The sequence below is a fragment of the Piliocolobus tephrosceles genome, chromosome 8, assembly GCF_002776525.5.
Source record: "Piliocolobus tephrosceles isolate RC106 chromosome 8, ASM277652v3, whole genome shotgun sequence".
NCBI classification, from domain to species: Eukaryota; Metazoa; Chordata; class Mammalia; order Primates; family Cercopithecidae; genus Piliocolobus; species Piliocolobus tephrosceles.
In genome coordinates, this window is record NC_045441.1 from 1,874,660 (window position 1) to 1,887,871 (window position 13,212).

The 13,212-nt window shown below is 51.2% G+C and overlaps 1 protein-coding gene and 1 non-coding gene across 5 annotated transcripts in view; both read left to right on the forward strand.

Annotated features, from left to right (window-relative positions):
• The first annotated feature begins 4,017 nt into the window (after positions 1-4,017).
• The window catches only part of FOXK1 (forkhead box K1), a 97,595-nt gene continuing 88,400 nt past the window's right edge, over positions 4,018-13,212 (forward strand). For all 4 annotated transcript variants that reach the window (XM_023188444.3, XM_023188445.3, XM_023188447.3 and 1 more), the window contains exon 1: positions 4,018-4,633. In XM_023188444.3, coding sequence (XP_023044212.2) covers positions 4,056-4,633 — 578 coding nt within the window. In that variant the 5' untranslated portion in view covers positions 4,018-4,055. The remainder of the gene's footprint in view (positions 4,634-13,212) is intronic.
• On the forward strand, positions 11,420-11,527 carry LOC111523735. The gene has a single exon (XR_002725602.1). It is a non-coding gene; the product is annotated as a small nucleolar RNA U13 (small nucleolar RNA).

The following is a 13,212-nucleotide window of genomic DNA, read 5'->3' on the forward strand; positions in this document are numbered from 1 at the left end:
GATGGGGTTTCACCATGTTGGTGAGGCTGGTCTCGAGCTCTTGAGCTCAAGTGATCTGCCTGCCTCAGCCTCTCAGAGTGCTGGGATTATAGGCATGAGCCACCGCGCCCGGCCATCTGAATCATTTTTAAGTGCACAGATCAGTGGCATCAAGCACACTCACAGTGTTATGCAACCAACACCATCATCCACCTCCAAAATGTTCTCGTCTTCCCAAACAGAAACTCCGTCCCTATTCGACAGTAACGCCCCATCTCCCCTCTCCCAGTCCCTGGCACCCAGCGTTCTACTCTCCTCTCTATGACTCTCACTCCCCAAGGGACCCCACAGAAGTGGAATCACACCGCATTTGTCTTTCTGTGACCAGCTTATTTCACTGAGCATAATGTCCTCAAAGCCCAGCCCTTCACATGTCACGTGTGTCAGAGTTTCCTTCCTTTCCAAGTCTGAATCATACCCCACTGGATGTGGTACCACAGGGGTAAATGCTTGGATTGCTTCTACCTGCTGGTTCTTGTGAATAAATAATGTTGCTGTGAGCATAGCATGCAAGTGTCTCTTCAAGACCCTGCTTGCAATTCTTTGGGGTATAAACCCAGAAGTGGAAGTCTGCATTGCATCTTATGGGAACTCTAGTTTATTTATTTATTTATGTTTGTTGATTTATTGAGACAGAGCTTTGCTCTATCACCCAGGCTGAAGTGCAGTGGCGCGATCTCGGTTCACTGCAACCTCTGCCTCCCAGGTTCAAGCAATCCTCATGCCTTAGCTTCCTGAGTAGCTGGGACAGGTGCACACCACCACACTCCGCTATTTTTTTTTTTTTTTTTTTTTTGTATTTTTGGTAGCGACAGGGTTTCACCGTGTTGGCCAGGCTGGTCTGAAACTCCTGACCTCAGGTGATCACCCACCTCAGCCTCTCAAAATGCTGAGATTACAGGTGTGAGCCACTGCACCCTGCCTAGTTTTAACTTTTTGAGGACCCTCCATGATGTTTCCCACAGAGGCTGCCCCATCTTCCATTCCCCCCAACAGTGTGTGTGTAAATGCCTTTGCAGAAGATCAGTATCTCCTGCATCCTTTTGCTTCTCTGCACCTCTCTCCTTTCGCTTCTCTTGCTGGTCTCCAGCTTCCTAAGGAACTTCCGCCGTCATTCTGGCCTATTTCTGGTTCCGGATCCCCATGGTAGCTGGAGTGATTGCATTTCAGATACTGCACGTTGGTGTGCCTGCCGTCTTGCACTTAAAGCCCCTCAGTGGCTTCCCATTACTCTCAGATCAGCCCCAGATCCTATAAGACCCATGTCGGCCCTTCTTCCCTCCTTAGCCTAACCTGGTTCAGCTGAACATGGCCACTCGGTTCCACACAAAGTGGCCACTTGCCTACCCCTCCACGGCCCATACTTCCTTCTTTATCACACACAGTTTCCTGGCAGGGGCACTGCCCTGACAGTCCCATGCCACTTCTCTAATCAGGCATCCCTTAGACCTCAGGGAGGGGCCCCCAACTCTGTTTACCACCCTCCCCACCTCAATCAAGCAGGTACTCTAGTTCTGCTCCTGCTACAAATGCGTTCCTTGGCCGGCCACCGTGGCTCACGCCAAAGTGCCTGTAATTCCAGCACTCTGGGAGTCTGAGGCAGGTGGATCATGAGGTCAAGAGATCAAGACCATCCTGGCAAACATGGTGAAACCCTGTCTCTAATAAACATACAAAAATTAGCCGGGTGTGGTGGTGCACGCCTGTAGTCCCAGCTACTCAGGAGGCTGAGGCAGAAGACTGGCTTGAAGCCGGGAGGTGGAGGTTTGCAGCGAGCCGAGATTGTGCCACTGCATTCCAGCCTGGGCGACAGAGGGGGACTCTGTCTCAAAAAAAAAAAAAAGAAAGAAAAAGAAAAAAAATGCTTTTCTTGCCTCCCACTTACCTCTGTTTGCATGCACATATTCAAGACTGAGAGATGAGATTAATACCTATTTCAGCCCCAGATTGGAACACAGTGTGTGCGGGTCAGGGAAGCTCCCGCCTTAGACAGGCCCAGTCTCTCATCTATACTCGCACGTCACCATGCACTAGTCCCTTACCGGATGTATCATAGCTGTGACTTGATTTTACTTTTACTAGATGTGTCTTTGATTTAATATCTGCATCTCCCCCTCGACTATAATCTCCATCAGGGTGGGAACTGTGTCTCCTTTCCCGCCCTTAATAATTCATAAATGAGGGAAATGTGGAAATTGCACCACCTTTTTAGGGGGATCTGAATTGGCAATGGAGGACCAGGCTACTGAAGTCCCAAAGGGATCCCAGTGATGCCATTTGCCACTCCCTGTTTTCAGCTAACATTTCTCTCTGGGGCATTCTCTCAGATCTGTCTTGCCTGGATCTAGCGTATCGAATGAGTGAATGAAGGGCTCTAAAAAGAAAAAGAGATAGGCTGGGCGCGATGGCTCATGCCTGTAACCCAGCATTTTGGGAGGCTGAGGTGGGAGACTGCTTGAGCCCTGGAGTTGGAGACCAGCTTGGGCAATATAACGAGACCCTGTCGCTACAAACAATTTAAAAAGCCCGGGCGAGGTGGTTCACACCTGCAATCCCAGCACTTTGGGAGGTCGAGGTGGGTGGATCACCTGAGGTCAGGAGTTCAAGACCAGCCTCACCAACATGGTGAAACTCCATCTCTACTAAAAATACCAAAATTAGCTGGGTGTGGTGGTAGATGCCTATAATCCCAGCTACTTGGGAGGCTGAGGCAGGAAAATTGCTTGGACCCAGGAGGCAGAGGTTGCAGTGAGCCGAGACTGCACCATTGCACTCCAGCCTGAATGACAGAGTAAGACTCTGTCTCAAAATAAAAAATTTAAAAAAAATTAAAAATTAAAAATTAGTTGGGCATGGTGGCTCATAGTCCCAGCTACTTGGGAGGGTGAGGTGGGAAAATCAGCTGAGTCTGGGAGGTCGAGGCTGCAGTGAGCTATGATTGTGCCACTGCACTCCAGCCTGGGTGACCGAGTGAGACCCTGTCTCAAAAGAAAGAGATAAGAAAGAGAGAGAGAGAAAGAGAGAAAGAAAAGAAAGAAAGAAAGAGAAAGAAAAAAGGAAAGGAAAGTAAGAAAAAAAGAAAAGAAAGGAGGGAGGAAGACAGCAAGGGAGTGAAGGAAGGAGGGAAGGAAGGAAGGAGAGAAGGAAGGAAGGAAGGAAGGAAGGAAGGAAAGAAGGGATCAGGGATTCAGGTATCCATCTCAAGTGGTCTTCAGTTACAGTAAAGTATGATGACTTTTAATCTGAGGGTTTAAGAATGATCAGGCCTGGCATTGTGGCTCACATGGGTAATCCCAGTGCCTTGGGAGGTCGAGATAGATAGATCTCTTAAGACCAGGAGTTTGAGATCAGCCTGGCCAACATAGCAAGACCCTGTCTCTATAAAAAGTAAAAAAATTAGCTGGGCGTGGTGGCACTTGGGAGGCAGAGGCAGGGAGGGTCCCTTGAGCACAGGAGGTGGAAGTTGCAGTGAGCTATGATTGTGCCACTACACTCCAGCCTGGGCGACAGAGCGAGATTAAAATATAAACGTATGTATTATATATAATACACATATATTTTATCTTCTATCTATCTTACACTTTAGGGTTGGGGGGCTGGAGTGGCTGGGGCGGAGAGACTGCTGAGGTCATCTGTCCCTTTCTCCAGTGACCTAGGCTCAAAACTTTCCGGATGGGCATTTCAGGGGTCCCCTGTTCCTCCTGATGGAGGAAAGGGCGTCCACCGCCTGCAGCCCCGCGGGCAGGGGGCTAGGTGCGCCGGGTCCAGCTCTCCGGGGGCGGCCCCCTAGCCCTGCCAGCACAGGCCTCGCCCCCGGCCCCCAGCTGGCGCGCGCCCCGTGGGCTGCGCTGGGCGGGACCGGCTGACTGGCAAGGCGCACGGTGGGCTGGGAGGCTCCGCTCCGCGCCGGCGCGATCTGGTCCGGGTTTCCGCGCCCGCCCAGCGCCCCGGCCTCCCCGCCCCCCGCGCCGCCGCTGCAGCCGCAGCCGCCGGAGGCCGCTCGGAGCCGCGCGAACATGGCCGAAGTCGGCGAGGACAGCGGCGCCCGCGCCCTGCTCGCGCTGCGCTCGGCGCCCTGCAGCCCCGTGCTGTGCGCCGCCGCCGCCGCCGCCGCCTTCCCCGCGGCCGCTCCCCCGCCGGCCCCAGCGCAGCCCCAGCCTCCGCCCGGGCCGCCGCCGCCGCTGCCGCCGCCGCCGCCGCTGCCTCCGGGCGCGATCGCGGGCGCGGGCTCCTCTGGGGGCTCCTCCGGGGGGTCCTCCGGGGTATCCGGAGACTCCGGGGGCGCGGGCGCGGCGCCGGCCCTGGTGGCCGCGGCGGCCGCCTCGGTGCGGCAGAGCCCGGGGCCGGCGCTGGCGCGGCTGGAGGGCCGCGAGTTCGAGTTCCTCATGCGCCAGCCCAGCGTCACCATCGGCCGCAACTCGTCGCAGGGCTCGGTGGACTTGAGCATGGGCCTGTCCAGCTTCATCTCGCGGCGCCACCTGCAGCTCAGCTTCCAGGAGCCGCACTTCTACCTGCGCTGCCTCGGCAAGAACGGCGTCTTCGTGGACGGGGCCTTCCAGCGGCGCGGCGCGCCCGCCTTGCAGCTGCCCAAGCAGTGAGTGCCCCCCGCGACCCCCGCCGCCCGCACCCGGGGCTCACCCGCGACCTCGATCTCTGAGACCCAGGCCTGGGGATCCCCCTACAGCCTACCTGGCCTGAACCCCCACCACCCCCAGCTACCCCTGGTAACCCCTGACCGGCCTGGACCCCGGGGTCCACCCCGACCCCCGCCTCCTGGGTCCCTGGGGTCACCTAGACCCCAATTCTGGACCCTCCGGCCGGAGGATTCTCCTCCACTTTCCCCGGCCTGGACACCCCGTCGCTTCCGACCTCCACCGGCCTGGACTCTGGGGTCAACCCCTACCCACACCTCGCGGCTCCTGGGGTCACCCCTGACCTCATCTCCCACTGGCCTGGGCTCCTGGAGCCACCCCTACCCCAAGCCCACCTGGCTGGGCCTCTTAGGTCACCCCTGACCCAGATCCCTGCTGCCCCCCAGCTCCCACTGGCCTGGACTCCGTGGTCATTCTTAATTCCTACTGGCCTGGATTCCTGGGGTCGTTTACGTCCCCACCCCGCCTAAACAGGCAAGGTCAACCGTGACCCCCACTTCCTAGGCCCCCCCCCCCCCCGGGGCCACCCCTGACCACTAACCCCACAAGCCTGGGCTCGCAGGGCCACTCCCACCCCAGCTCCACCCAGCTGGGTCACTGAGGTCACCCTGACCCCAGTCCCTGTTGCTTGGGCCTGGGGATCACCCTCAACCCTTCCAGGTCACCCTGGACCCCCACCAGCTTGAACTCCAGGGTCACCCCAGCCTGGCCTGGTTCTCAGGACTACCGCCGACCCCCACCAGCCAGGGCCTCAAGTCACCTCAGTGCCTGATTCCTGCTGTCCTGGACCCCAGTGGCCACCTCTGACTCTGTCTGGTCTGGACCCTTGGGCCACCCCCACCCCATCCAGTCTGGGTCCTGGGGAACCCCAGCACACTCACCCAGGACAGTGGGAAAGGTGTTGCTCCGGGAAGTGCGAGGTCCCTAGGAGTTTGGACTGTGCTGAAGGAGCAGAGGCCTGGTAGGGAGGGGAGAGGACAGGAAGCCCGTGCCTCAGTTTACCTCGCCAGTGAGTGCTCCTGGGATGGTGTAGCAGGACCCCAAGCTCGAATTAGATTCCCCTGGGCCTGAGGTCGCCGGGGCAGAGAGACCCACCTGGGCCTGGATGGCTGCCCAGGCTTGTTGGTGCCTTTTCAAAGCATCCCGTGGTCACCTCCCGCCCATTCCGGTTCCCTCCTTTCCAGTTCCACCGCCTGCCCTCCGCACCCTCTGCTCTGCCCTGGACCTCAAGGTCTGTTGATCAGGAGAAAGCCTGTTTAATTACTCATTTCCTCTGGAGCCACTTTCTTTTTCTATTTCGTGATTGCCTCTAACTCATCACCAGTGTTTATATTTCTTCAATGTGGTTCTTGTTCCAGGGTTGTCTGTCTAATTACTCCCTTTTATAAACGCCTTGCGTCTGGGGAATTTTTGCTGGGGTAATTCCCAGAGCCCAAAGTTTGTGTCTGTAAACTTCTCCCCATTTTTAGAGCCTTGGCATGTTTGGTTACAAATATCGCATTGAATAATTTACAATGCAACCTCAACAATGACTCACTCCCTCTTGGGGCCTGAGGGGGGAAGTATACCTTTTCCTAGCCGTGCTGAAAGGTGTGCATTTTGGTAAAATCAGAACTCAGGAGATAACAAAGTTGTTCTTTGCCTCAGTTATTACTCTGTTCTCTCTTTTCCATAACCAATATACTCTCTTCCGTTTGGGGCCATTAAATGCATTTGCTGGCCACTGTCCCCTCCAGTAAGAAAATGACAGGTAGGCTCCCCAGGCCCCCCTGAGAGGCCTACTTTACAGATGCACTTTTATGTAACTCAGGTTCACCAAATACTTCCATTAAACAGTCTTGTTTTCAGGTTTCCTGCTCCAGCCATGGAAACAGGGACACTCCCCAGTCAGACCCAGCTTTAGTGAATCTTGAAGGAGGTTTTCACAGTATTTTTTTTTTTCTAACTCAAGGGGAAAAAAATTCGACCTCAGATCGTCTACGAATAGGCCAGTAGCAGGTTTGTTATTTATGAAGTGTTATCAGTGTATACAGTCCTTGCACATTTATGCTCCAGGGAGCTCGTGTTCTCGGTGGGTGCATTACCAGGCATCGTGGTGGAGCTGTCAGGCTACACGGATGCCCGCCCGCTGACTTGGTGCATTAGATGTGTGTGAAGTGCTCGGCGCACTGTGCCTGTCTGTTTTTATTTGACTTCACCTGCACATGTGAGCAATATTTGTGTAGGCAGCAATGTAAAATTTATAAGAACAAAGCACATGTGCAGAAGGAAAAACATTAAGTGGATGTCCACGTCCACCCTCCTAGAAAAGAGCTGTTTGCTTCTTTTTTCTTTTTTTTTGTCACGCAGTCTCGCTCTGTTGCCCAGACTGGTGTGCAATGGCTCACTGCAAACTCCACCTCCCGGGTTCAAGTGATTCTCCTGCCTTAGCCTCCTGAGTAGCTGGGATTACAGGCACATACCACCACGCCCAGCTAATTTTTTGGATTTTTAGTAGAGACGGGGTTTCACTGTGTTAGCCAGGATGGTCTCGATCTCCTGACTTTGTGATCTGTCCCCCTCGGCCTCCAAAGTGCTGGGATTACAGGCGTGAGCCACTGTACCCGGCCTCACTTTTTTTTTTTTAATTTTAGAAAACTTATACCTAAGTAGTCACATATGTAGTACAGGCTGTTATAAACTTCTTTTTGGTTAGGTAAAGATTCTTTTTTTTTTTTTTGAGATGGAGTCTCGCTCTGTCGCCCAGGCTGGAGTGCAGTGGCGCGATCTCAGCTCACTGCAAGCTCTACCTCCCGGGTTCACGCCATTCTCCTGCCTCAGCATCCCTGGGAGCTGGGACTACAGACGCCGCCACCATGCTCGGTTAATTTTTTGTATTTTTAGTAGAGACGGGGTTTCACCGTGTTAGCCAGGATGGTCTCGATCTCCTGACTTTGTGATCCTCCCGCCTCAGCCTCCCAAAGTGCTGGGATTACAGGCGTGAGCCACTGCACCCTGCCTGGTTAGCTAAAGATTCTTAAGCCTGGCTGGGCGTGGTGGCTCATGCTTGTAATCCCAGCACTTTGGGAGGCCAAGGTGAGTGGATCACTTGAGTTCAGGAGTTCAAGACCACCCTGGTCAATGTGGTGAAACCTTGTCTCTACTAAAAATACAAAAATTAGCTGGGCGTGGTGGCTCACACCTGTAGTCCCAGCTCCTTGGGAGGCTGAGGCAGGAGAATCGCTTGAACCCGGGAGCGGAGGTTGCAGTGAGCTGACATCACGCCACTGCACTCTATCCTGGGCGACAGAGCAAGACTCTATCTCAATAAAAAACAAAACAAAACAAAAAACAAAAAATGCTTCTTAAGCCTGTTATGTTGAAAGTCATCAAGAAATTTTAAGGATTTCAGAGCAAGGAAGTTAGATGCTTAAGTTTTTGTCACCCTAAATGGGAAATTCATCACCGAATGTCAGGAATTACTGTGTCTGTTTTCTTTCGGGCTTTGGTACCTGCTATTGCCATTGCTACTGGAACTTGTGAATTTCTTTATTGTAAACTACAAATTCTCTTGCTGCATTGGAATGTGATTGCCTTGGACATGCTTGGATTTGGTGGGAGGTCTATGTTGTGTTGGTGCCCACACCATTTTCCAAAGCTGTGTGGTGCGGGGCTGCCCTCTTCACCTTGGGACAGGTGCATGCCACACACGCTTCCTGTACGGCTCCCGCTGAGGAAGGATGCCAGAATTCACCCGTTTGTTACTGGAGGTATATAATTCAAAATCTTCAATATTTTTAATTATTGGCGGGGGAAAAAAAATGACTTGTGACCCAGCTTAGAGCTGATCTCGCTCCACTGGGTGTCTGACACTATGCGTGGTGGGTAAGCATCTTGCCAGAGCCCGCAGGCACAGGGGAGAGTGCGTGGATTTTGATTCAGGTTTGCTTGGTGTTGACTTGGAGGAACTGCCCGGGTCTCCGTCATAGCGTTTCTCCTAGACCATAAGCTGCCTGTGGCTGGGGCCGAGAATTTATGATCTTTCACCAGAGACCTAGCGCAGGCACTGGCTGGTACTAGGTACACAGCAACTGAGTTCTGTTTGTTGAGTGAACAAATTAATGACTAAATGAATTTGCAGCTTCCGTAGGAGAAAAACAGTGTCATCGATTTAGCCTGGTGTCCTAAAAGCACCATGAACCTGTCATGGGGGGGAATTCAGACAGCCTTCTTCGGTTATGGGGAAGTAGGGGTGAGGTGTGTGTGTGCTGTCATTCTTGATGTCACTTAATTTTTTTTTTTTTGAGATGGAGTCTCCCTCTGTTCCCCAGGCTGGAGTGCAGTGGCACGATCTCGGCTCACTGCAAGCTCCACCTCCCGGGTTCACGCCATTTTCCTGCCTCAGCCTCCTGAGTAGCTGGGACTACAGGCGCCCGCCACCTCGCCCGGCTAGTTTTTTGTATTTTTAGTAGAGATGGGGTTTCACCATGTTAGCCAGGATGGTCTTGATCTCCTGACCTCGTGATCTACCCGCCTCAGCCTCCCAAAGTACTGGGATTACTGACGTGAGCCACCGCGTCTGACCTCTTTTTCCCTTTTTACATAGTTAATGTGTCCAACTGAATTCTTGGTTTGTTTGTTTGTTTTTGTTTTTTTGCGACGGAGTCTCACTCTGTCGCCCAGGCTGGAGTGTGGGGGTGTGATCTCAGCTCACTGCAACCTCCGCCTCCCAGGTTCAAGCGATTCTCCTGCCTCAGCCTCCTGCCTGAGTAGCTGAGGATTACAGGTGCACGTCACGACACCCAGCTAATTTTTTGTATTTTTAGTGGAGATGGGGTTTCACCATGTTGGCCAGGCTGGTCTGGAACTCCTGACCTCAGGTGATCCACCCGCCTTGGCCTCTCAAAAGTGCTAGGATGTCAGGCGTGAGCTGCTGCGCCCGGCCCCAGCTGAATTCTTGATGCCACTTAATTTTGAATTTCAATTACCCAATTCAAAATTCAAAAAATTTGTTTTTCTCATGAACCTGAGACCCTGTGTGTATCCCATACTTGCTTTTCTCTCTTTCTCTGCAAACTTTTCCCCCAATATTTTTATAGTAAATGTGGATTGCTTGAATAATTACAATGAGAACAAGACTTCTGTTTGTGGTAACTTTGAGTGGTAAGATTCATATGGGTGTCTTTTTTTCTTTATACTTTTCTGTGTTTTCCATGTTTTCTGAAGTGAACGTGCTTACTTTTTAAAATTATTTTTTAATTATGTAGAGACGGGGTCTTACCATGTTGCCCAGGTTAGTCTGGAACTCCTGGCCTCAAACGATCCTCCCACCTTGGCCTCCTAAAGTGTTGGGATTACAGGCGTGAGCCACCATCCAGCTGCTTTTTTAAAAACACACTTTTTATCATGGACAATTTCAAACATAGACATAGAGTAACAAGCTACCACATGGCTGTTGCCTGCTTCAGCAGCTATCATCGTGTGGCAGGCTTCTTTATCTTCACCCCCATTCACCTTTCCCCCTTGCCCCAGTTATTTAGAAGCAAATCACAGATGTCATCTTACTTTGTCTATAAATATTTCAATCAAAATTTCTAGAAGATAAGAATTCTTAAAAAAAAAAAAAACCGCAGTGTCATTATCACACCTAAAAAATGAATAATAATTTCTTACTGTCTATCGCACAGGCCGGTGTGCAGTGGCACTATCTTGGCTCATTGCAACCTCCGCCTCCCAGGTTCAAGCGATTCTCCTGCCTCAACCTCCCAAGTAGCTGGGATTACAGGTGTGCAACACCACACCCGGCTAATTTTTGTTTTTCGTAGAGACGGGGTTTCACATATTGGCCAGGCTAGTCTCGAACTCCTGTCTCCAGTGATCCGCCTGCCTCAGCCTCTCAAAGTGTTGAGATTACAGGCGTGAGCCCCCAGGCGCGGTACCCGCTGCTTTTTTCTCATGGGGTCTTTTGTCCTGTGTAGTTCCCCATACCTTGCCTTTGCAATTGGATTCTGCCAGCATCTGTTCACTATGTCCCTTCCCCTTGTCATTTCTGTAAACTGGTGACTAGACCCGGGGATTCCATCAACTCAAGTGTGTTTTGTTTTGCTTTGTTTTGCTTTTTTGCCAGAACTGCCTTATAGGTGGTGGTGCGTGCAGAGGTGAAAATGTCTGGGTGTCCCCCCTAATTTGTAAGATTAGCAGCTTTTGGTGGTCATTGCCTGGGTCCCTTAATTTGTTCTTACCTGTACTTTTTTTTTCTTTTTTTGAGATGGAGTTTCACTCTTGTCACCCAGGATGGAGTGCAGTGGCACCATCTTGGCTCATTGCAACCCCTGCCTCCCAGGTTCAAGCAATGCTCCTGCTTCAGCCTCCCCAGTAGCTGGGATTACAGGCATCGACCACCATGCCTGGCTAATTTTTGTATTGTTAGTAGAGAGGGAGTTTCGCCATGTTACCCAGGCCAGTCTTGAACTCCTGACCTCAGGTGATCCGCCTACCTCAGCCTCCCAGAGTGCCGGGATTGCAGATGTGAGCCACCGTGGCTGGCCCCCTGTACTTTTTTGTAGTTCATTTTGGCTGCCAGCATGGATACGTGCCTGGGTTACCATGCCCCAGCTGCTGAGAGGTGCATTGTGAATGGCAGGTGTTACGGATCACAGCCTCTGCACATGTGCCAGGAGAAAAAGTAATTGTAACCACCAAAGCGTTTTACTACATAAATGTTTTAGCCCCTATAAAAACATCCGGAGATCCTTTTGTTGTTCATGAGCCTGACAATTGGGTGTTTTCACGTGGCGGCATGTGAGATGTGCCACCCTGGAACCTTGTTAGGACGTGGGCACATTACCTGTCTGACCTGAAAAATAATTAATAAATAAAACATACGGAAGCCAGTTTCGCATGGCTATTTCCAACTGGTCACTTGAAGAATATCGAATTGTACAAGTACTTATACATTGTATAACCATCATAAAATTAGTCACAGATTTTGACATGACATTATCTTGAAATTAATTGGAAAAGTGCCCCAGACCTGGAGAAGTCGAACGCCTCACTACGTGGCATCAAGGACGGTCACGGCATTCCTCTTCTTCTGGGGTTCCCCCCCCTTGTCACTGCCCTCACCCAGTCCCTTTAGGTGACCCAGCGCCTGGGTGGGTCATGCTTGGCTGGTGCAGGAGTGGGCGTATGTGCTGAGCTGGGGTTTGCACTTGGGACAAGAGAGGGTGTCAGATCAGTCTCTTTCTAGCGAGTAGACGTGAAAACTCAGATGGTGCTATCTCGCTTCTCCACGTGAAGGATCAGCCTGCAGTGCCAAAGGCGATGGGAAGAGCTGTGATTAGGGAGGGTTGGTCTCTTAGTGAAGGAAGCCACGGAGGAGACAAAGAAGGGCATCAGGCCTGACTCCTGAGACCTGGTGGCCCCAGGACCGGAGAGGAGCAGATCCAGGTGCAGGATCTGCTGAAAGAAGGAACGTTCCCGTTGGGTGATGGTTTTGAGCCGGACCTGGGGAGAACAATCGCTGCTGTAGAGGTTGGTGGGGAGCTGCTTTGTGGAATGGGGTGAAGCTTTAGTTTTAGTCCGGTGGTGTCTTGATAGTCAAAAAATGAAATGCGGCATCTTCAAATAAAGTCTTTATTCTGGTTTTTTGCTAGTTGGCAGTTATTGTGTATCACATGTATTTGTTCCAAGTTAGACTGTCAACTTGTTAAAAGTTACTTTAAAAAGCCCTGTGGGCACGTAGCAAGTACATTGGGTCGATGTTAAAAATATGAGCCACTTTCTAGTATTTGGTGCACGTTGAATTTCTTGGGCTTACCGCCCATTTAAGAGAACTTACATAGGATTTTAAAAGGCAGTCTGTGAGGAGGGTGCTGTCATGCAGTATCATTGAACTGAATTTAGAATATTCGCATGAAAGCCTTTGTCATATTGATGGAGGAATAGGGTTTGTGGGTGCTAAAAGTGTAGGATGTAGTGGTGTTCTTATTTAGTATTTTTGAAAAGATGCAGCTATGTTTAAAATTGTGTGCTGAAATGAGACTAAAGCATTTGATTTGGAGATAGAGTAATTTACGATTTGCTGTTTTTGCATCTTGTGAATGTCAGAGGATAAACTTGCTAAATTAATGACAACTCAAATTGCAGCAATGCCTCATTTCCATAATTACCCTACATTTAAAGCATTTCATATTAAAATGAGAGGATTGTATAAAATGTTTTTAGTTTGATTTCCTGGAAATAGGCCCCTGCGTCGTGACTTGTTGGCTGATCTTGTACTTAATTTTCATTGCGACTATTACTTTTCACGAGTTTCTAGTTTCCTGGTAAAATGTTGCCGGGTAATTAAAAAGGATAAAAACCAGAATGTGATCGGCTGGGCGCGGTGGCTCAAGCCTGTAATCCCAGCACTTTGGGAGGCCGAGACGGGCGGATCACGAGGTCAGGAGATCGAGACCATCCTGGCTAACACGGTGAAACCCCGTCTCTACTAAAATACAAAAAAAACTAGCCGGGCGAGGTGGCGGGCGCCTGTAGTCCA